Source organism: Grus americana, chromosome 2, assembly GCF_028858705.1.
Source record: "Grus americana isolate bGruAme1 chromosome 2, bGruAme1.mat, whole genome shotgun sequence".
NCBI classification, from domain to species: domain Eukaryota; kingdom Metazoa; phylum Chordata; class Aves; order Gruiformes; family Gruidae; genus Grus; species Grus americana.
Window position 1 is genome coordinate 152,172,871 of NC_072853.1, and position 24,542 is coordinate 152,197,412.

Genomic DNA, 24,542 nt, shown 5'->3' on the forward strand with positions numbered 1-24,542 from the left:
GGTGGGGCCCAAAACTGGATATAGGGCTGAGAGGAGTAAAGAGCCTGATGTGTGATGCTCCTCTTAGTGTATCTCCAAGCATATTCACCTGTGTGTACCAAGCCCTGTGCTACTCTTGATGTCTTCTCTCTCTGCGGCTCTAGCCCTCGAGACTCTTCTGCCATACCACTCCATCTTGCACTTTTGCATTGCATCCTTCTTCTTCAACATGGTGCTTTACACCTGCCTGTATTGAATCTCAGTCATTCATTTCAGACCGGGTCTCTAATTTATTAAGATTTTATTCTAATTGTAATCCCTGAAAATGCTCACAGCACTCCCTACAGATTTGTAATTGTAATCTTTATTCTAATTTACAAGTCATTAATGGAAATACCAAATAGAGCAAGACCCCAGGCACAGACCTCGTGTGTCTTTTCAGGTTGACATTGAATTTGCTAGCTATTCCTTGAGTACAGATTTGAAACATTTGTACACCCACCTAGAGTAAATTATACCTAAACTGTATTCACCTGGTTTGCATATAAGACTATCACAAGCCTGTGTGGTATGGAGGATGATGGCTAAAATATAAATATGGGGAGGCCTGGCAGATTGATTGTATCACGCTCCCACAAACCCGCCAAGGCAAGCGCTACGTACTTACAATGGTGGAAGCGACCACCGGATGGCTGGAAACGTGCCCCGTGCCCCACGCCACCGCCCGCAGCTTTCCTCGTTCCCATGCGCGACTTCTACTTTTTTTTTCTCCCTAGTCACTATGCTCCCAACTCTGTCAAAGAAAATTAAACTAATTAGACTTAATTTGTTCTTGACAAGTCTGTGTTTTCTGTTTTCTCATGACTTTATCATGTGGGAGTGGATGCAGCTGCAGTGCGGGGCGGGAAGCAGGGAGCTGGAAATGCTGCTGCTCCTCCTGGATTGCACGCTTGCTCCCTCCTGCTCCACAATAAATCGACACCTGTTATAAGTATTTACAAGTGGGTTGAATAATAATTCGTCTGAGTTGATATCAAAGCCAGGCTGTTTGGTCTATGATACCTCAGATCTGTCTCCCCCCTGTTGTTTGAAGTTAGATAATATGTTTGCCCTTCACCTATCCTTTGAGAATTTCTGGAAGGTATTTACTCATGGCTCGGAGGCGGCCCTGGCTAGTTCCCTACTCTTTCCTTACTCTCAGCCTACACTTCATTAAGCCCCGCTGAGTTGAATATATCCAACTTACATTAATATTCTCTAATCTCTTTATCCTGTGTTCTAGACTATCTTTCATTAAATATCTAATACTTTATCATAGCGAACATTACTGTTGAAGGCTCTTCAAGCACATGTGTTTTATCTTTCCCGATGGAGCGTGTGTCTGCAACCCAGTGAACGTGGTGGTGCTTGTTTCCGCAGCGGAGGGCAGGGGCACGGCACGCCGGGGCGGCTGCACGCACAGCAGCACAGCAGCCTGCCATTTACAGTCCCATCTGACTTTATTGTCCCCAAAAAAGATGAAATTATTAAGGCAAAAGCCTCATTTAATGTATTTATTTTTGATAAGCTGTCTCATATGCACACATGAAAAACCAGAGTGAGAAAACAGGAGTGATTACAATGGCCAAAGACTTACATATTCTCCTGGGATGTAGCTCAGGGTTATATTTAGACTGAGCAAGTAGTACCATCTAGTATTAAAACTTCCACTACGAGAACCTGTTTTCCATTGCTGTAGTCTGTCAGGCTTTTATCACTTGATCTGAGACTTTCAGGTTGTGTCTCTCTCTCGGGCTAAATTTATTTTAATATCGTCAGCTAAACCAATTCAACCATTTCCAAGGAAAACTAGGGGAAAGGAAGGAGGAGAGAAGGAATGTTGTTTTGCCCACATTAAAAAAGGGAAAGAAAATAAATCCTCCAGATGTTTGATTGAGAGCTGCAGTGCCATCATGTTCAGGAACAGGATCTATGGTGACAGGGCTCGGAGATGTCCGTGCATGTTCTCGCCAGACTCGTCTCTGTTTCTAGCCAGTCTGTTTTCTGAAGATTTTTTCCTCCTATCCATCACCACCTCACAGCCTCTGGTGCTGAGCAGCCCACTTATGACCCAGCCCTGTGCAGGGACGACACTCATGCCCTAACCGCTCCAACAGATGTTCGAGCAGAGCATGTCCACATAGCCCCAGCACGGTGCCCCTGCCCAGGGCTGCGGCGGTGGAGCTGGGCTGTCCCTGTAATGACAGCTCCTGCTTTTTCCGGGGACAGGTGAGACGGGTTCTTGGACCTGGGAGCAGAAAGCAGGCACAAAGGCGCTTCTCCTGGAAACATAGATGGGACAGAGGCTGGTTATTAGGAGGGGAAGGAGGAAAATTGGGGTGAGGGACGCGAACAGAGGACTGGTGGGGAGAAGCTGTAAGGGCTGCAGGAGGGCAGGGCGAGCTGGCTAGCACGGCAGCGGGCTGTGCGGGAAGACTGGCTAGACTGGTGGGACCCGGGGACAGGAAGGCAGGGGAGGGATGCTGGGGGGCGCTGGGATGGGAGGGATGCTGGCTCTGACTGCCCAGGAGGTTGGGAAGCGAGAAATGAAGGCACTGGTGTGCATGGCGGTGAGGAGCTGACAGGGGCAGGAGGGAGATAGGGGCTGCCTGGACAAAAGCGTTGGTGCTGGATTAGAGGGGCAGAGGGACAGAGAACAAGGTAGACAAATTACTGCAACCGATTTTTTGGTGCATCCCATGTCTTCATTGTATGAGCACCTGACTTGCTACCCTTGGCTTGACATGCAGAGGCACTAGGTTCTTGCAGATGTTGCTTTGAACATACCTAGTTCAGTTTTAAGGCTAAGTGCTTTGAAAAATCAGGTTGTAGACACCTCAGACTGGGTGCCTAGAATGAAGAGGGTTGTTTCGCTTTAGTCTGTCTGCATAAATGCTTCTGTCTGGCACATGTCTGATATGAAATGGGAATAATGTCACCCAGACATAAGTGAAGATAAGCTAGTTTAAATTGTGTCTTATCTGGATAATATGCTTTGTAATTCAGATGCCTGTTAGTAACTCTGTCTTCAGGACAGTGTTTGGATAGCTGCTGTAGATAAAGCCCAGGAAGACTAGCATCCCCTAGCCTGCATATCAAACGAGGCAGGAGTCCTGCAGACTTCAGTAGCCTGAAGTCATGTAATCACAGACTGCGGCAACTCATGCATCTGTGGAGGATGCCTTGATTTTGGCAATTTGTGATGTTTGTATGCTTCATTTTGCAATACAAATCATGTTCCTTTGATGTTTTCTTTTCTGTAAAGCTGTACAGAATCACTTACAAAAGTGTTATAAATAGTTCTGCAGAGCTGGGCAGGGCAAATCATGCACAAGGAGTTTCAGGGGTCGTATTCGAACAGTTAAGGGTTGCCACCTTCCACTTTATTTCAAGTAGCAGAGGGCAGAAGAGATGTAACAGAGGGCAGCCAGGGCCAAATTCTGCCACTTCTGGTCTCCCACCCAATACGTGGGTGCTGTGCCAGGACGCTCTCTGGAACCAGGGCTAACCAAAGGAGCACGCCGATGGGCTGCTCTAAATGCCGTGCAGAGAGGATTCAGCAGCACACAAGCCGTTTCAGAGCATGGAGGTAAAAGCTGCTTCTGCCACTGCAAGCGTTGGCATTCATCATCACTGGCCCTGGTCATCATACAGGTGGTGGTGGTACCCCCCAAAATAATAAGGCTGCCACTGAAAAAACCTGCAGATAAAGGCAGACCATCAACAGAAACCAGGGCATTTCCCTCACCAAGAATCAGCTCCAGAAGCAGCTCAGAGGAAACTAGTACTAGATTTCTTCAGGGTGTCTTTCAGGAGTGCTTTGGGCTTTTCTCAGGGCCAGCGATGGGATCCCTGCTCTTGTACAGAGCCCCCTGAGACAAGGTGCTCTGGTGACATTTCTGTCTGGTGGTCCCATTGTGTCCCACTCACTGAGGCTGCGGATCCCCATTGTGTCTGTGTACACAGGGGCTGATGCTGATTTCCGTCGTTCAGGCTGTGCTTGTTTCTTTGCATCTGTGTGTGCTGTTGAGAAGTTTCCAGAGAAAAGCTTGGCCCCTGTTTCCAGTGTAATGTGGAGTTGTACCGACTGACGGGGACAAGTCGGAAACACTGGCAAGATAGCAGGCATCCTCAGGAAGCAAACCCTATCAGAAAGCACTGATGTCATTGGCAAACAAAACAAATGAGCGCTGGAAAAACAAACTGTTTTCCAGCGTTGTTGATCTTCCCTCAAATTAGAAGCTCTGCACAGCCTTTACTCTTTGGCCCAGTCTAACAGATTATTTACAAGACAGCGCTGCAGCAACGGTTTTGTTACTCCTGCCAATCCAATTCCTTTGACTTTATTTTTTAGATTTATTTATCTAAGGGAGGATGGGAAGAGCATCCGAGCACTGCAGCCAGGTTTGGAAAACTGGCCAGAGTCCTTGTGGACGTTGGGTGCTGACATGGGTGATGTCCTGCAGCCTTTACTCGGGCAGCGCCTCCAGCTCCCCCGCCCAGGTCCACTGCAAGGGGACGGTACCTCCCTGCAACTTCTGCACAGCCCTTTGAGGCATGTGTCCCGACAGCGTCCCGGCTAGCGGTCACCCGCCACCACCACCGGCTCCTGGGAGCTTGTACCATGGGCACGGAACACTTCTCCATGTGGTGGGTCTGGGGAGAGCTTGTCGGGGGTTTGGTGCCAAGAGCACCATGGCAGGCGGAGGGGTGCAGGCTTCTCTGCCTTGTTTGTTCCCATAGCGGAGCTGTGATGGGCACAGGGATAGCATCCCGCTCCCAGCCAGGCCTTCCCGCCGCCCATAGCACCGCAGGGTTTTCCCTTCCACACGTGGTAAGTTTGCAGAGCAGGAGGAGACGGTTGCACCAGTTCTTCATGGTGCATTTCCACCCTGTTGCTCCTCACCATGGGTGCCAAAAGGAGGATCAGAGTAAACCCCATGGGCTGGAGGTTTCTTGCCCGCTTGCTTTTACCTCTCTGATGGCCCTGTCACTGCAGCAGGCGGCAGAGAGGGGGTTAAGCTGCAGTCCAAGCCAGCCTGACAATAATAGCAGGAAAAGCACATTTCTTCCTTGCACCTGTGAGTGCTCCGATGGGCTTTCTGCTGTTTATGGTAGTCACATCAGATCTGTCTCTTGTTAGAGGGTGAACAGCTCTAGCAGCCAGCTGTTCCCCTTGCTCTGCTCGTACCTGGCTCCTTGCACAGTCCAGGGCAGCGGGTGGATGGAAAATCAGCCTTTTAGGTCAGCATTCAAAAATAACCCAGAAAGCCTTCCCTTCCCTCCAAGAGGGAAGGGTCCCACTCCTCCCTGCTTTCTGCCTGGTTGTACTTACTGCTGGCTCACTTACTCAGAGCACTTACTGGGAATTTGAAGCCCTGTTCTAGCAAGGGATACTCCTAAAATCTCTTTGGCACAGAGCTTTGTTTCTGTTATTAAAGGCTGTGCAGTGTTACATGTGTGCGAAGGGAAGAGATTCATTAAGCTCTTGAGACAAACCGGTTTAAGTGCTCAGCAGGCTTTCAGGCTGAAAAGCCACTTCTGCAGCGTTCCAGGTTACCAGTTAAATGATGGCTCTGCATAAAAATTGTGCGTGTTTTTCCACACTGTGGGCTGTCCTCGGCAAGTGCCATGGCTGCTGCGGGCAGTGCAGGGCAGAGGCGTCTGGAGGGTCCCTGCGTGCCCAGGAGCTGCACACCAAGCTGGCCCGGAGCAGCCGGCCGGACCGGCTCCGCAGTCTGCAGAGCATCCAGGAGACAGGGCGGGAGCAGAAAATGGATGGGGCGCTGGATAGGCAAAAACTGGCCATAACGTATGGAGTGCTGCACCACAGAAACTGGTTTATATTCTAAGCCAACCCATCAACTCCTGCATATACGTAGCCTAAGAGATTTAGTACTAATAAATATGCAGCAGCCACCTCAGTAGTTGCTCCATCTGAAGTAAATTATTGTAAACAGCAGTGAACAAAATTCTCCCTTTCTTCTTGCCCAAGGAGAGCACTAGAGCCTGCTGTAGAAAATGCACTTGCTTTTCATGATCTTTGCAAAGACATTCTCCTTTTGAGCAGCTGCCAATGCTGGGGTCCTGTCCCTCAGGTAGACCTGCCACTAAGGATGCACACTACTCACCAAGCATGTTAAATGAACACTTCATGCAGGGAAAATGATCTTGAGTGTTTTATCTTTTACATAATAAATCTATTTCTGTGTGTTTCACTTTTTTATGCACCCTTTTTTCTTTCTTTCTTTCTTTCTTTCTTTTGGTAACTCAGCTCGAGCAAGGAGGAATGTACCAGAATGGGTCTGTTGTTGTGCACAACCTACAGAATAGATCATTACCTTCCGCTCGTTTTAAAACTCTAGAAGAATGGGTATTCCGTAATTGCCATAACAAGCTGCGAGAGTGGTATAGACAATAGAGATTGTTTCCAGCCAGCTAATTCAGTTTGCTGAATCTTTGCTGTAGAGAGTGCAGAATTGAGGGCTGTCACTGGGAAGAAAAATCTTGACTGTCTCGTGTCTTGGAAATCATTGAGACGCAATAGACACAGGCATCTCAGGTTGTTTCCAGTCATTTTACGCAGTGGAAGTGTGCTGTAAAAATAGACCATACTTGAAATCTTAGAGTTTGTATAATTCTAGTTGAGAATTACTGATTCCCAGCTGGCCAATGCAGGCCAAAAAGAAAGAAGTCTGTAAAAAGGACTGTTAAACTGTTAAACTGTTAAACTGTATTGCATGATGTTACCTGGGTTTCTCATATGGTTGCATAATTAATTTTTGTTCTCCTATTTCGGCCTTTTGAACATTTTTTTCTTGATTGGAATATGTAGATCTGTAGGGAGAGGCATATTGCCCTGTAATCTGCCCCTTTCTCCTGCAGCAACTTAAAACGTAATACAGAGCACACCTCTCCATGACTGGGGAAAAATTGTTTTTTAAGGAAATGCCTGACTCAAATTGTGGGCTTACCTCCGGTGCAAAGATTTTTTTTTTTTGAGATCACTTAGTGAAATGTGAAAGCTGCAAACACCAGTGAATTCTTCAGTGAAACGGTCTGAGTCAGCAGCAGCATGGCATCTGCTGCTTGGCTGAGTGCATGGAGGTGTATTGTCTGGGGAAGGTCAGCACATGATTCATCAGCATCTGCATGCACTTTGCTTCATCTATTTTATTGTAAGGGTGGAAGACTGAGACCAGGGGATGAGACCCTTAGTTTCAGCAGCCTACCAGCTGATCAAAGATATTTTTCCTTGTTTAAAGCAACCTTGTGTTTGTTTTTGGTTTTATTTTCCAGTGATGGGTCCTGCTGGAAAGAGCTTTTTGATGGCACAGCTGTGAGTGAAACCAGCACAATATGTTCAGTGTCGAGGACCTCCTGATTTCTCATGGATACAAATTGTCAAAAAATCCCCCTGTTTCATATGAGAGCAGGTATGACGGATACCGGCATGAAATTGCGGGAAATAGATCTTCTCAGAGAACGCTGAACGGGTTTGAGGCAGAATCGAGAGCTGGGGCTTACAGCAAGAAACCTCTGGTGAAAACCAACTCGAGCAGCACCGAAAGCAGCCATGGGAGCCAAGGGAGGCAAGTGGGTCCTGGTTACCACCATGACCTTCAGGGTTTGTCCACTTTTCATACTTCAGAAGGGGGGTAAGTTTCAGCATCATGCCATGGCTTTGCTTTCTCTTCCTTTTGGTCCTGACAGATAACTAAGCATGACCCTAACCTTTGACACCATCTTCCTGTGATCCTTTCCTGCTCCCATATTAGTGACCATTTCCATGCGCTGGAAATCCATGGAAGCAGTGGCGCATCCATTCATCTTCTGCTAGAGAGAGATCTTTGAGAGTATCGGGGTGAGGGGAAGTGCCCGAGTGGGGCAAAATTTCATTTACTAACATGGTCTGCATCAGAAAGACCTTTCTGATGGGCTTAGAAAAGCATAGTCCAAGGACAGTAAAAAAAGGGGGCATAAGCTCTTCCTTTTCTTCATTTAAAAAAACCCAACAGCTTCTTCTGCCACATACAGGCCCTGGGGTTTGCTGCAGATTCACCCATGTGCAGCTCTCGGTGGGTGTTCCTACATGCACCGAGGACTTTCTTGGTTTTTTTAAGGCCGCTCTCGTGGAGTAAACATGAGAAGGTGCCTGTGCGTTTCTTTTAAAAACAGCTCAAAACCAGTGGAAGCTCTTGTCGTCACTCCATAAAACGTGCTCGTACAACCGTGGCTTGTTTAACACGGAGTACGTGCACGCTGGGGCTGGGGCAGGCCGGGCAGGAAGAGCTGTGTGTACACACTGCGGCTCGGCCATTGTTCTGCGGCTATTTGAGTGCTGCAGATGAACAAAGGAAAGGGGCTAGAGCAGCACTGGAAGCCAGCCCAAGTGTGACGATGGTTTATGAGGAAAAGCCCCTTCCTCCTGCCGAACGGGCGTGAAACTGAAAGCAGGGCAACACGCTGTCGCCTTGGGAGCTTGTCCTCTTACGAAGACCTTCAGTAACACGTGGCAAAGCCACGTGTCCCCTGACTGCTGGGCTCGTCTGCTCTTTCTCTTCATATCTCTTCCCCTTGTGAGCCTCCTTGCCTGGGGCAGGAATGGCTCCTGGCTGCCAGCTAGGATAATGGGCAGGAGGAGATGTAAAGCAGTCCTAGGGCAGCAAGTCCCAGCTGCGGTGAAGGTGCCCAGGTGGAACTGTCCCTTCTGGAGAAGGAAGGAGAGGACACAGGTTTAAAGGTAATAAGAAGGATCCTTCATAGTGTGTTTTGGGTGAAGTAAATTGGACGACAAGAAAGTAAGAAAAGACACTGAAAAAGACTGAAAGTGAAAAAGGTTTTGAAGCAGGGGAAGAGAGTGTGCAGGGGTGTCAAGGAACATGACACTTGGCCTTGGAGCAGAGTTTACGGCGTGGAGAAAAACTGGTGTGAAGAAAACATGGCTGTGCAAGGCTGGAAGCGACCGCGGCACTGCTGCTCCCGCGCGCTGTAAGGCAGAGCCTGGGTGGGTGCGCGGCTCCCTGCTGCCCCCCTGCCCCCTGCCTCTCCAGCAGCATCTGCAGGCGCTCGCACGTCTGCCTGCGTCTCGGACATGCCAGAGGTATCTGTAACTGCTGGTGTCAGCTAAATACAAAATAATGCTCTCTGACATTTTAAATGTCTCTTTCTAGCATCTCAAAATGCAAGGGGTGAAACCTGTCAGTCTGTAGCACAGTTAGATATTATATCCTGGTTTTAAAAAGTGGCTCTTCCCCATAAAATAGGGAACACAACCTTGGAAATGGCTTTGTCACACTTTCACAGAAATAGAAATCTTTTCTTACTATTATTGTTACAGCAAACTCTGATTCCCAGTGAGCCTGTTGGGAACCCTTACAAGGCACTAGCAGCTATGAACAGTGGAAAACCTTTGTATCAGCCGTCCCTTTCTTGCCATCCCTGGGTATGCAGAGTACCTCCGGTGCAGAGCACGAGACGGCCGCTGTCCTGCTGGTGCAGGAAGGGAGGAGCAAGTTCCCTGGGCCAGATCCAGGAAAGCTGTCTGCAGTTTGAGTGCTGGAGCACCTGTACTTCGGTTGCTGAGCTCCAGGGTGACGATCCCGCTCCACACCCGCTCCCCTGCCCTGGGGAAGCATCTGAGGCGTGGGGCTGCCATGCAGACATGAGCTGCTTTGAAACAGAAGAGTTTTGTAAGGGCCCACGTTGGGGTGTGTTGGCCTGGTGAGGGCAGGCCACAGTGAACTTTGATCTTGCTGCCTGGTTTCTGGACTGTCGCAGGAAATAGGTTCCTGGTTCTCAGGCTGGGCCAGAACTGCACCCTGCAGAGCCTTGGGGGACCATTTGGGCCCAAAGAGGGAACAACCACCCAACAAGGTCCAGCATGAAGACACTGCTCTTTGGGTACAGCAGGCTTCCGGCAGCCATCTCCTGACGCTGCCTTCACAGCACAGCACAGTGGCAGGAGAGGACCAAAAGAGGCAATGTGTGTCCCAGCTGCCCTCACTGACCTTGACCAGCTCCATGGCAATTTGGAGCATGACTCAAGCTCCTTAGCCAGGGAATTATCTACACCACACTCATGCTTAGACCGTTGAAGTAGAAGAGCTAATCACCCTCTGAACACCACAGAAGTGAGTGATGTTGCCCACCTCATTGCTGCCTTCGCAAACAAGTTTTCAGGGCTGAGGGTGTTTCATGACAGCAGGGCATGATGCTGCTGTTGTCTCCACTCATTGGGATTGTTCCACTGATCAAACCTTGCTGAGGAGGAGGAGGAGAGAGGCTTCATAGCAACTGCATGTGGGCATATCACACCGCCCACCACTGCTGCTTGCAAGGGGAGAGAGACGCCCCGGCAGAGCGGGGAAGTGATGTTTTGCTCCATCCCATTGTTCTTCAGGCAAAGCATGGGGGAGCTGATGGCGGGAGGCCTGTCCTGGCTGTCCTTGCTTAACTGAGCTGCAGAGTAAAGGTTTGGAAGAGGAGATGAGGCAAAGAAAATGGGAAAGCTGACCCTATGGGTAGAGATGAGAGACTTCACAGAAGAACTCCCTCCTGCTTGTCTTCTGAGTGGAGAGAAGAGGTGCTTTGCTTGGCTATTTGTGTGGGAGGAACTGTTTTGATAGCTAGCAGATTTAGAGATAAATAGATAGCATCATTAATGAGATTACCTACTGGAAAAATTAGAAAAGTGTACTGGTGTTTTCCAATGTTGAGGCTTGGAAGACTGTATGTGAGCATAGGATCCCAAAATAGAACAGAAGTTGCCAGTGTCCAGAACAGCCCTCTGAAATTTTTTCCCCTTTGCTGCCAAGTCCTGGAAATTTCTTAATAGTGCCTCCTCGTTGGGCACAAAGTCTGTCCGGTGCTTGTGGCTCACCCACCCTGAGCTACTGGGTGCCTAATGCCTGCTGCTTGCATGCTGGCAGCCAGAAACAGGGACAGGAGCTCCCATGGTATTGCTAGATAGCCCTGCAGTGACCTCATTCTGCAGGGTTTTAACTTCATAGCCTGTGCCATGCTCCTTCACTTCTAGCCCCGTTCTGTGGGTTGTGCAAGGTCCTGTTGGTCCAGCATTGCCCTGTGGGAGCTGGGCAGCTCCAACCCATTGCTCTGAGAGTAGCAGCTCAGTGAAATGCAGTCATGCAGCCGGTGCAGGGTGGGCTGATGGCCTCATTTCTTGCAAATGCCTAAAATTCATAGAAAGCTAGCGAGAGAGGCTATTTTTTTAAAAAAAATGTTTTCACTGGATTAATTTTATAAAGAATCAATTGAAAGCACTTTATGACAGCAAATGTGATATGTGTTAGAAGCAAGCCTGTTAGAAAAGAATTTATAATGTTAAAATCTACCTCCTTGGTCCCATGGGACTGCTCTGTCCCGGCACTTAAATTTTCCTGGTTGGTCTCATGGGACCACTCCGTCCTTGGCACCCCTCCCAGCTGTGGAGCACTTGCAAGCTGCTGTATCCGGGTGTGCATTTCTTCATGCATCAGTACTGTTGCATCATGGAGTGAGACAGAATTGTGTAGTGGCACGGTCAGAGACTAGCTGCTGCTAAGAGGGGCTGTGCAGTCTCTTCATTGATAAAATGTCATTGATGTAAAAACTGCAACATGGCTGGAATTCACCATCCAGAGATGTAGCGTTGCTGAGGCTGAAGCAAAATATTTCGAACTTGGGGTAGCTCTTGGATGCTTCCCCTTTCCCACCACTTCAGTTGACTGCAATACCCAAAAGTGTCATATATCCCGGGAGGAGTCACTCTGCCGCAGTTGCAGTCACAAGCAGTGTGGTTGTGCTGCCTGCCTGCTGCCTGCCATGCCTTCTGCGTGCAGGTGGGCAGGAGCCACTCTCCATCTCTGGGAGCAGAGGAGTCTTCAGGCTGGAGCTAAGCTGGAGGGTCCTTGGGGAGACCATGGAGCACCCTCTTCCCACTGCGCCGTGCAGTGCCATCCTCTCCAGAGGCTTGCGGGGCGCAGGAAACAGGCTGGCTGTGTAACCACCTCTAGCACCTGAGCCAGAAGCTGGAGAGACTGATATTGTCCACCTTGTGAGCAGATCATAGAAAAGATCAGGTTTAAATGCTCTAAATACCTCCTTTTAAATGTCTTTTCTACATTCACATTGCAATGATGACATAGTACAGGGGATAGTGGTTTGTATCATGTTCAGAAATTTATTACCGGAGCCTAGTTATTAATCTTTTAATCTGTAAAAATAAATTTAATATTTTAAACAGCTTTTAATAAATGGAGGAACATCCTTTCTGTAACTGAAGCTGTCCTAACTTAGGGCTAATTTACTTTAATGAATATCTGAGCTTGCATTTTGTCTGTTTTTAAAAAAGCAAACCAACCAAAACTCTTCTGTTTTAGTGGTTTCCTAGGAAAGAGTTGAGTAATGCTTGCTTCCCTATTCCTGATTTCCTATTAAATCCTTTAAACTTCCAGCCCATTCCATTTCTGTGCTGTTAGTTGCAATTGTTGCAAAGCTCAGTATTACTGTCTGCCATACTTTCTTCCCCCAATGTTTTTATATTTGGGTTGATAAGAATTTGGGGTTACTTTGGGGTTTTTTTAATGGTGAATTAAGCTTTGCAACAAATTTAAAGATCAAGATTTTTAGATGCTTTTCTAAAAGACATGCTACCACTGAAGCAGGAATCATTTCGGGGAAGTCTGATGGCCTGCGTTGAGCAAGATGTCAAACTAAATAATCATAATGGTCTCTCCTGATTTTAGAATCTATGACTCTGTACTTCCTGTGATTCCTGTAGACCCTTTTTGGTGCTCGTTACAATCAAGCAGAAAGAGCAATCTGTCCATTCCCTCCTCACTATTGCCAGACCCTGTTTCTCACCTCGTTTTGTAAACGCAGATACAAATGGTGCCATAGCAGCATGGGGATGAGATTGAAAGGTAGATTTGATAATCTCAGAAGATGACCACATTTGTTCAGCTGCATGTTTACACATGCAGAGAGGCATGGAAATGCTCGTTGTTACAGCAATCAACTTTCCAATATAGAAGGTGTCCTCTTATATCTGACTGATTAATGAAGACGTCTGTTACTTCTTGGGGTTCAGTGATCGAAGTACTTTGTGCTTCAGAGGCAGAACATTTAGTTCAGATGTTAAGTCTTAATCCAGTTGAATTAATACGAACAAGATGCTCCTTATCCCAGTTTGGTTTTTAAACTTTTATATTCATAGGGTGAAGTTAACATGGATACAAGAAAATTGTTGTGGATCTGGATTGCTTAGTTTTCATTCCAAATTTTGAATTGTATTATGTTTTCACAAACTACTATTTGAATAGATCATTGTTTTTAGTAAAAAAGAGCCAGATGACACTGTTTACATACCTTGGGGTGGAGGGAAAAGAAAGAAATTCTTGGGTTCTATCTACATACTTGTCCTATTTCTGTCAATTTTGATTTTTCTTTCCAGTCTTATGCTGGTGGCAGCTACATAGTGTAAAGGCAGTTACATTGTTGGACACCTTAGGTACAAGAATAGCAGAACGCGGTTCAAGTAGAAGATTAATTATTTATATAGAAAGGTACCAATTTTGTTCAGCAGTAATATATTAAATAGTTTACACTCTGTTCAGAAGACACAGAGAACCTATTCTGTTCATGTAAATCTGTGTTCTGAATTTCTAATCCACAATAAAATGTCTAATGTCTTTCATTTTTCGGTAATAGATTGCTGGAGTTAATCCCTCATTTATTTAACAGTGTTATACTTCTTTTGAGGTATTTCAGATTTCAAATATTGGTTCCATCTTATTCAGAACTGTACTGATACATCACCATTGTTGTGGCATGTATCATTTCATCCAAAGCACTTTGAAGAAATTTGTTCCCTTTGAAAGATGAACAAGAATCAACACTGGAAACGACATGTTTAATTTCAACTCTTGTACTGGGATGCAAATCATACTTCTTACAGAATATATCTTATGAAATAGCCCCCACCTGTTCTCCCTGCCTCTGCTTTTTAGCTTGGGATTCCTATTACGCTTGTGTACCACAGTAGTCCCCTTGACGTCTACAGATTTTGCTGTAGCAGAGTGCAGAAATAAGTTCAACAGAATCATTTCTGGTTTTCTGGTGTCCATTGAGGAGGATTGTGCATGTTTGCACAGCATGTAACTGTGTGCATTTATTTCTCTCTCTAACAGCTTTGCATAGCTAACAACGTGCCAGCAGAGCATCAGTCCCTTCCTTTACTCATGTTAATGACTGACTTTTAAATCCTCTCATTAAAATCATAAAGTCATCTGGTTGCAAATAGATTACACAAACCCCATTGGCATAACTCAACATTTGACCTCCTAACGGCCTTACCCACAAGGGAAAGAAAGGGCATCTGTGCAAACTGCCTGTGATGCTCCATTTCTTTTTCAGGGTTTATGACAGGCCCGAATTAGCATGGTCGTCCCAGCCCAAGACAGATAAAGATCTTGCCTACTGGAGAAGACGAGGACAGGACTTCAGTGTGCTACTGGGCTATTCCCAGAAAGGCGGTGTGGAAATGAAAAGCATGGCTGCAGCCCCAGGGGCACCCCGGCACCCCAAGGACAGAGAGCTGAAGGTGGGCACAGGCGCGGGGTACGTTAGAAGAAGCGGCTTGCAGGAGGGCTGCGAAGTGCCCGGCGACTGCAAATGGCAAAGTCTGGGAATGGAAAGCTGGAACCAGCCAAAAAAGGTAGGGAGGCAAATGTCCGAGGGTGACAGGGAGAAGCTGCTTCAAGAGCTGTATTCACTGACCCTGGGAGACAACGTGCTGAGCGCCCACAACAAGGGGAAATCGCAGTCCTTGCCGAGGGTCCTTTCGCCAGAGAGTATGAGGTGTGTGGAAATGCCCTCCCTCACTAACAGTAACAACTCGCTGAGCGTAACTAAAACCCCCTCCTATCCCCCAAACAGACTGAGTGTGGAACCAGCCAAGCACCATGAAACAGGAGGCCATTTCCTTCCCCTGGTGAAACCCAAGTATGGGAGACCTCTCAAGCCTCCGTCCTATGAACTGCAGCGGCAGACGAGGGCACCTGCGGAAACCGTGGGTTTCCAAGACCACTACCACAAAGACGAACCCACCCCCTACTTAGCCAAAGTCAATGAGCCAAGGCAAGATTCTTGCATTCAAGACTCTGGTTTGGAGCCCCCGGTCTACGTACCTCCTCCATCTTACAAATCCCCACCTCACCAAAACGTGACCCCACAGCCCCTCAATGAAGTGCCTAACAACAATGCGTATGCCAGCAGCGATCAGCAGGGTCCTGCGGAGCGGGTTGTCCCCTGCCAACGACCAGCCGCAAATGCTTTTGAAGCAGGGGGTGACCCTTGCAAAGACAACCATCTTCCTCATGGGAAGCAAAGCCATGCGAGGCGCCCCGCTGACTACCTGCAGTCTGTTCAGTATATTCCCTTCGATGATCCTCGGATACGACATATTAAAATTGCACCACTGGAAGGTCTGCAGGACAACACTGAAAATGCACGTAGTCCCAGTTCTAGTGCTTTGCAAGAGAGAGATCTTGAAGTACAGTACAACGGTGCCTTCTTAGATGCATCAAACTTGTCCAATTCTGCAAAGGGAGAAAGAACTTCCAACAGCTCCACCCATAGCAACAGATGGTTGGCACCATCCACCCGAGATCAGGAAAATTGTGCCTTGCCGGACCAAAGAGATAGTTGTAGCACAACTAATCATAGCCCCCGTAATGAAGCCAGCACAGAGTACACAAAAGGCAAACTTTCTGTAAGAAATTCACATATGGACAGCACCTGTGAGACTGTTACAAAAGTGAAAAAGTTTGAACCTGGAACTGGGATGCAGAGCAAAAAGAGTTCAAAGAAAAAAATGAATGAAACTATATTTTGTTTGGTTTCTATCCCAGTTAAATCAGAATCCAATCTGCCAGATACAGATAGGAACAACAACATAACCCAGAGCCCCGATAAGAATGGATTTGATAACAATGGGGCTTTGCAAGAACAAAGTCTCTTAAGTATGTCTTCAACGGACTTGGAGTTACAAGCGCTTACAGGAAGCATGACCAATAAAAATGACTTACAAAAACAAGAGCTGTGGAGACCAGAAGAGTTCAAACAAATGAATGACCTCAGATTTATTCAGCCTACAAAACACAGAGAGCTCAAATACTCTGGCTCCTGGCCAGGTGATCAGTACAAAGACCAGCAGACACAGACCAGTTTCACCGAAGAACCTAAAAGCTCACAATTCTTCCATGGTACAAAGCCTGAGCAGCCCAACAGTAACAAACTGCTGTCTCCGAAGCTCCTAGGATGTACAGCATCCATGACAGGGTCGAAACAGACAGGGTTACCTTCTGATGAGAAAAGCTGCAGACAGAGCGCTTACGGCATGAAGGGTCAGATGTACCTCAGCCAGTCTAGCAACAGCGCTTTTTCCAGGACTGCCACCTCGGCTCTTCAGGCCCCCTCCCTAAAAGCCCACCAGAGCCAGCCCATGCCTGCCCAGGAGAGGGAAACCAGCCTTCTTTCCAAGGGAGAGGTAGTTAAGGGAGAAGCAGGCGCTCCCTGCAACAGTAAAGAGCTGTTTGGGCAGTTCCTGTTGAAACCCGTAAGTCGCCGTCCCTGGGATGCAATAAGTGAGCTAGAAAGTTTTAACAAGGAGCTGCAAGGGCAGGAGGAGAGCACAAGCAGTGAAGAAGATTTGGAAAGTGCTGCGACTTCTCCGCACGCAGGTGCCCTTATGCAGAGGAGGGCATCCAGAAATGAGAAGTCAAACCAGGAACCAAAACACAGTGGGAAGTCGAAAACGGTTGTGCCAGAGGTGCCTGTATTTAAGTCAGGAAGAGTTAAAAGTAAGTCTGAAAGTTGGAGCATGGGGACGGAGCATGGTGGCGAGCCGGGCTGCATTGGCTCTCAAGGCTCCTCGCAGCCAGGAGGGAGCAGTGAAGGAGTCAGGCCAGCAGATGGAAGTCTGATAACAGAAATGAGGATGGGGGAAGCCAAGAACAGAACAAGCAAGCAGCCAGTTCGTGTGGGCCCTCTCAAGAGAGTTTTGTCCAGTAGCCCAAGCAGTTCGTGTCACAGTAATCCTTTCAATAACCCTGTCTTGCAGGAGATGAGTGAAGACCAAAATTACCTAGCCTTTGTTAAACTGAGCAAAGGTGCAACTCCCACAAAGGATGCAGTATTAGAGAGAGGCTCGGTAGTGCGCTTGTCACTAACGAAGAAGAACCATGGGCGCTCTGAGCCGGATTTGAGGTCAGTGGGACTTGAGGTAGCCCCGGGACCTGGTGCTAACAATTCTGATCCCTCTTCAAATGCAAATGCAGTGGAAATCCCTGTGAATGAGTCATTGCAGGCAAGAGCTGCAAGAATTTTAGGTATAGATGTAGCAGTGGAGTCTCTCCTTCCTGATGACCACCTTGGGCCCCACCCAGGCACTAGCCCTGCAAACTGTGCCCAGGACTTTGAGTCATCAGTGGGGAGCGCAGTAAGTGACAAAGAAGGAAAAAAAGATGGTTCTTATGAAGGCAGACGAAAGTGTGGCTGGACGGAGAGTGCTCTCTTTGTCAGAGCAGGAGGCCGGTCTTTATACCCTGATGAATGCCAGACATCTCACCAGGAAGCCAGTGCTAAACCACTGGTAACTGAGCAAGTTCTTGAGCATCATGTAAGTCCCAGCCAAGGTGAGGACCAAAACTTGGTTTGCAAGTCAGCTGTGTATCAGCATTCAGAAAAGAGAGTAAGAAGCACCTCAAAAGTGATAGAGACGCTCCAAGGCAAGCTCACATCTCCACCAAGCCGGACTGCCATGGATCGCTTAGTGCGAATGAAAGAAGTTGACTCTGTGTCTCGGATGAGACGTCTGAGCATTAAGAGTGCAGACTCGGGAGAGGAGGTGGATGAGGAGAAGCTGTCGAGGGTACAAGAGGAGAGAGGAAGCAAACTGGCAAGCTCCGGGGCTGTTTCCAAGCGTGTTATCTCTCTCAGTGAAAACGGATATTTAGGTGGAATGGACAAGAAGAAGATTGACAGAGATTTTTCTTTAGGTAAGAACCTATTATGGGAGATCCAAGTGGGTACTGCTTCTTTATGTAATAGGTATGATCAGTTTGCTTATGCCCACATAACGCTGCTCAAATAGTAACAGGCTGTAGGTGGTACTACCCCCATCTGGTTGCCACCCCCTTTGCTCTCCTTGTGGAAGAGATAGCATGAATGTTCTCTGATCCCATTTTAGGAAAAGTTACTGGAAAAATCACTTGTGATACTGAAACTCATTCACAGAGGCTGGAGTGCTCCCTGAGATCTCATCTCTCTCTAATTGTTTCAGGGAAGGCCAGCTTCGAACAGCAGAGTTCAAAGATAGTCACTCTAGTGCCAGTGTTTGGGAACACGTGGTGATTTAATCATAGCCTCTCCTCGAATACCTATTTTTTCCCTCTGTAATACTTAAGTAGATACATACTATATCAGAGTTCAGAAGAAACTAAAAATAAAAATCTGTTCTTCTGTGAAACCTCTGGGAAATGGCTGTGTTAAGGGGCCTGGAAAATTCTCTCTCTCTCATGAATATTTTCCAGATCAGATGTTGAGACTAACTGTTATCCCCAGGTCAAATGGAAAGTTGACTTTTTCAGTGAACACCTTTTTTTTTTTTTTTTTTTTGGTTTTCCTCATCTCTCAGAAGTATATATACTTGTGTAGTCCACATACATCCCCAAAGTAACGTGAGCTGTTCTCTCTCCAAAACAGTTTTCATACAGCATTGTGTTGAACAACTGAAAATCAGTTGTTGCCATAGATCTGTGTAAAGGGATAAATCTCCCAGGCCACCTGTCTAGTCCATTAAATTAATTGGAGCGAGCAAATGTATGGTGTGAAAGTTGTTAAATTAATATTAATCTCCTCCTTCCTTTTTCCATCCTCACTGTAACAGCTGACACTCTACCTTAAAATCTGCACAGGTTATTCATTAAACCTCATCGATATAAATCTGTTCACAGTTTTCTGCTACAGAGGGACTGAAATTAAATGGAGCATACTTTAAAGTGGATTTATGTATTTCCATCTGAAGAGAAATATTTGTATGAGTTTTAAGTATTGACTCCTGCAGTCTTGCAGCCTTTCCCTTAATGTCTTTTTCTGTATCCCACAGCTCTGTGTCTCTTTCTGCTCTGAACTGTATTTCTCTAGACCAGATTTTCCAAAGAGACTAATTTAGCTTCCTTGTACCCATCAGGTCTAGTGTGCCCCACATGCATTTCATATGCTTTCCTCCCTTGAGGTTTCTGCTGGAGAGAAGAAAATAACTGTTGTGGTGACATGACTTCAGAGATGTATCAAAACAGATTGTGTGTCTTTTATTGGAGATTTATTCTGCAGTAAATTAGGTCTAAGTTTATCCTTCTTGCTGACAATGCCAGGCTTGAATTCTGCAGTGTGTTCCCATTGCAGTAGTTCCCTCACAGATGTAACAGCCCTCCCCACATCTGGATAGTGTGGATGTCCCTTCCTGCTGCACACATCCACTATAGCGGGTAACATGCACTCACCTGGGGCGGGAAGGTGTCTCCTCCACTGGCCTCTTCCCATCCAAAGACACCCTGATTTGCTGATGGCCACAAGATCTTCACCATACCTTAACGGGGCAGGACTGAAGATTCAAGGCCAGGCTGGATGGGGCTTTGGGCAACCTGGTCTAGTGGAGGGTGTCCCTGCCCATGGCAGGGGGGTTGGAACTAGATGATCTTTGAGGTCCCTTCCAACCCAAACCATTCTATGATTCTATGATTCTGTGATTCTATGATTCTACGATCCATGTTTGTAGAAAGGCCCGATGTTGTGTCTTCCTCTGTTAAGTCTCACTGCAACTTCCAGACTAGCTCACTGGTACCATTGAAAGCCAAAATGAGAGTCCTGGAAAACCATTGTATTTGTTGCTTTTAAAGAGTCAATATTGCTAAAGGCCATTCTATCTGGAGTGAGGTCGGGTGATGTTAGTCTTATAATTGCAGACTGGGCCCATCGCAGAGGCTAGAGGCCATACCAGAAACCAGTTTTCACATATATAATGCAGCTTGGCAGATGAACAGTCATCTGTCAGAGTAAGAGCTCTGCCGAAACTCAGTGCAAGAAGCTGCTCTTACTATGCAAATACTGCCATTAAAAGAACATCTCCAAATGTTCCCAAATGCACTGGATGTCTTTTCTCCTTTGCTGTTTGAAGACTGCTTCCATGAGGCTGGTGATCTGGCTTTGTTTCTGTAGAGAGCATTTCAAATGAGCTTAACCAAATGTTGAATCGACATTTCTGTATCCATGCTAGAACTCCAATGTTTGTCCCTCCCCAGAAGTGTGATGTAGCCTGGCAGTCTGGCCCTTATGTGTCCTTGGGTTAGGTGCTGAGGGTGTGCGTAAGCATTCCAGGAATAAACTCAGCCACGCAGAGGCTCCGTGTCTGGGGGCCTGATTTTCTCCCACACACACAACACCACTCCCCGAAACAGTGAATACCTGAAATTTTGTGGGGAGTTCTATTAGTGTGAATGTGTCTGGCCTTAGGAAAATCAGGTTTCTGAAATATAAATCCATTTTTATTCTTAGGTCAACCTCACACAGAAAAGTTCAGAATTTTTGCACGTTCTAGCAGTTTAGATGGCAAAATATTTACAATAGAAAAAAATGTTACTTCTTTAGAGGCGTCTTCTCACACAATCAGTGCGTTAAGCTTAGAAAGATGCAGCGTTATCCTGGAGCGTACTAGCCTTCAAAAACATTTTTCCTCTTGATTTTTTTGCTTTCATGTGGTATCTGTTCTTGAAGTTTGGAAATACCAGAAGAGGCTGAATAGTGATAAACAGTTCTGAAAACATAGGTAGTGTTGGCACAGACTCCTTCTTGCCTGGCCTAGCAACTTGAGGACAGTGGGCAAGAGAAGCAATAAAGGATCCTGCACCAGGAATCCACCCAATGGGGCCAAATCCAGTTGTTCTTTCTTAGCCAACTCTTGATATGAGTCTGGATGCTGCAGATGGACACTTGCACACAGGAGTAGAAATTTCCCTCTGAGGATTTTATGCTTGTTTGAATGAAGACATTCACTGACATCAACATAAAAGTCCTGAGGGTGAACGTTTTACTCCAAAGTGTGATATTTATGTGCGCAACTATTTTCATGCTCAACTGTTTAAATGCAAGTGCTGTGGGAGTACAGCCTACAGGAGGGACGTTTAAGGTTAGCACAGATACCTGTGTTGTGTAAGACCAGCAAGTAGCACAGGATAGCATGGGCTGCAGTGCCTGTTCGTCCAGGCCCCCGCGTGCCTGCAGACTCCTCCACATGTGGCCCTGGTTCCTCCACACCATGACCGCGCATCCCAAGGAGCCTAGGGTAAGTCAGACGTGTGCATGATGGCACAGGGCAGGCAGATCTCACAAGGCAAAGCCCTTTTGTTGCAATCCTGTCCCAGACTCACAAGGGTGAAGGAAAAGGCTCGTATCTGCTCACTTCATGGCCAATGTTGGGGTAAATCCAATAAAAAAATCTGATAGAAAAGTGTCCTTGGGGCTCTAAGAAAAGAAAACCAAAGGGTAGTCTGTCCTGTGAACTGACAAGAGGTAGGCTGAAAATGAAGACCAATGTTAGTAAGCCAGTCCAGTGCTTTAGTGAATAATGTTCAAAACATGAGCTGCAGTTTTGCAGACTGAAGCGAGACAGTCTGACCATAGTGATGCAACACAGCTGTGCTTTCCTGTGTTCTGTTGCATTAATCTGAAACCAAGGATTTACAATTGAATAAAAAGACCTTGATGCCGGGAAGGCATCACCACTTCTTCAGCCAGTCTTAAACACCCTGCTAGGATGCTTAAAGCATTTACTTGTCCTTAGTGTTCAGTACAGGAGGGGGGGCAAATCTTATGTCTTTCCCTGACAAAGCAGCTGAAAATTAGAAGTAATCACTTAGTGTTCAGTGCGCTTGTTCCTACCTACCCAAGGCTTCCCAAATTCTATCTCCATGCATTTGATCCAAGTTGCTCCCAAATTACACTGGTGTAAATACAGAATTTGGGTCAGGACTGTAGTATGTATCTTTAAAGCTGTAAGTCCAGTATTAGCTTCTTTTTTTAATAAAAACTAGGGAAAAGATGTCTCATTTCCGCAGCTAGCAATGTTGAATAGATATCACAATACATTATTAATAGTGTTTTCTTGGGTTTTTTTTCAGATACATATGACCCCACCAAAGTTGAAAAGGTGTGAGATGAATGAAGAAATAGAGATTTCTGCTCTACTAAGAATGTTTCACTAATTTTTTTTCTGTGTGGTTTTTGTTCAATTTTTGTTCTTTGATACTTGGAAATTGCCTCCATTTGTGTTGTTCATGGTGTACTGATAATGCCTTTACCACTGCCACTAGGAATTAGCTATTTGTATCTGAAACTGTTGCAGAGACCACAGAAAAATCTGACTTCTACATTGGAACCATCTGGTTTTGTAGCGACTTCATACCTACCGTTGGCAAAGAGTTTTTATCTGAACTCTATTTCAGTCTTCAACGGGGATGATGAAATGCATGAAGTGAGGCTTTTGAGCTTTCTCTTTGGTGTAAATGTAAACATGGGAGATCAGTGAAATGATTCTTAAAAGAATGTGAATTTATAAGCTAAACTTCTAAGTATCTACAGTCTAAACTTTGTTTAACTTAAGGGATTTTGGGCCATAAGTAGAAAGTGCTGCTGCACTATGTGGGGGAAAGAATGCGAGAGAATGGTAGCAAAGACTGATTGTGAAATTATTTCTGACTTCCAGAGTTTGAATTTACTCGGATTAAATACTTACTTGCCACCTAGAGAGAAGAAAAGCAAAACCCCCAAGGCTTCTAAAAGATGGAAGACTTTTGTAGTACAGTGTACAGAACGTGTAATTATAGTAGCTGGCAACTAGTGTTTCAAACCAATGCAAAGTATACCACTGGCTGTTTTGCACTCAGTATTACCTATTTTTGTTTTGCTGTTTAGAAATTCTTTATATGAAAGAATAGTAGCTGGTTTAAAATAGCCCATTTTAACAAAGTAACTATATTTCTTGTTACAGAATACTATCTATTTTTCTACGATGTAAACAATTGCTAACAAGTGGCAAGTATAAAGAAGTATTATTATTATTATTATTATATTTTAAGAAGACTTATCCCTCTGAGTGAAGGTGCCCCAAGCAGATTTCACTTGTGTATCTTAATGCACACTCCATATTGCCACATACTCAGTAGTGCTACCTTATTTTGTTCTGAAAAGAGCCATCTATGTATGTATGTATGTATGTATGTATGTACTTACAGGGTTAATTTCTAGTTTTCCCCACTCAACCCTTGGATCGTTCTTGGAGCCACTTTCTGAAACACAGCTGAGAACTGTCCGGGCCAGTGTTCCTGCCATTACATTCCAGTGATGGTGATTTCCAAAAAGTGGGTTTGGATCTTTGTCCCGGTGTCTCTGAGCGGCTCAGATAAAATACCTGGTTTCTTTCTTTTACTTTGTTCTCTTCTACAGATTATGGGTTTGGATTAGGCCAGTGTATAAAAATAAACAAAACTGGGTTTAATTCTTCCCTGAAATCAACTGATGTTGCTGGGGAGGAGTTCAGGTGTCTTCTTGATGGCATTTAAATACATGGCTTTAAGTATATTTTATCTGCACACACAAATGCATGAATTACAGAGTTTATAATAAAGCCTATGCACTCTGCTCTTTGATACTGAATTAGCCTGCATAGTATCTGTGTCTTTAAAGCCTTTATGTCCACTCTTGTGTGGTTTTTTTTTTTTTGTAAGTACCTGTGTACTAACATTCTTCTGATGACTTGTTCATGTACTTCACCAGTCTATTCTACTGACCTTTTCTGGTTTTTAGCATAATTTTATTTTTAAAAAATCTTTTAATTTCTTGAAATATTTTTTCCTAAGTCTGTAATTTGGAAAGAACGACAGGGAAAAACACTCATCTTGTGTTTTGGCAGCAAGAATTTCTTGTCTGTAACACATGATTCTGTTACATATGGACTATTTAAAGCTCGTTTGAGAAGAAAATGTGGTGTATAATTTATTTTATTAACTCTTGTGCATGCTGTGTAGCAATAGTTGTTGACAAACTGTTCCCACCACTTCTACTATATCCACCTTTCTTCATCACCATCTAGGGACATCTGGGGGCTACAAAACATGCTTCCCCCCAATCTCGCTCCAATTCTGTCCACAAAAAACCCCAGTTCTTAAAAAGAATTGCTTCAATTCTCATCATCCCACTTCCTAGTGAAGCTGAGATGCCTGGCAATAACTTGAAAGTTTTAATTTATCCTTGATTTCTGGAGAACTGTAAATTGTCCCATATAACCAGTCCTGCTACCTTTAGTTCATGTTTCTGTGGAACGAGTTTTCTGTGCATTTTGTTTTCTTCTGATGGGGAGTGGGATAATTGCTTCTCCAACATGTCTGTTTCATCAGTCATGTCAAGTA

The 24,542-nt window shown here is 45.7% G+C and overlaps 1 protein-coding gene across 7 annotated transcripts in view; it reads left to right on the forward strand.

The window, feature by feature from the left end:
* JCAD (junctional cadherin 5 associated) overlaps positions 1–24,116 on the forward strand; it is a 64,139-nt gene extending 40,023 nt beyond the window's left edge. Inside the window, exons 2-5 of one of the 7 annotated variants that reach the window (XM_054815484.1) lie at positions 7,318–7,676; positions 14,434–14,877; positions 14,956–18,077; positions 22,257–24,116. In XM_054815484.1, coding sequence (XP_054671459.1) covers positions 7,378–7,676; positions 14,434–14,877; positions 14,956–18,077; positions 22,257–22,291 — 3,900 coding nt within the window. In that variant the 5' untranslated portion in view covers positions 7,318–7,377 and the 3' untranslated portion in view covers positions 22,292–24,116. Of the gene's footprint in view, positions 1–7,317; positions 7,677–14,433; positions 18,634–22,256 lie in introns of those variants that run through there. The other 6 variants (XM_054815485.1, XM_054815482.1, XM_054815483.1 and 3 more) reach the window with 6 other exon arrangements.
* Positions 24,117–24,542: the final 426 nt, after the last annotated feature.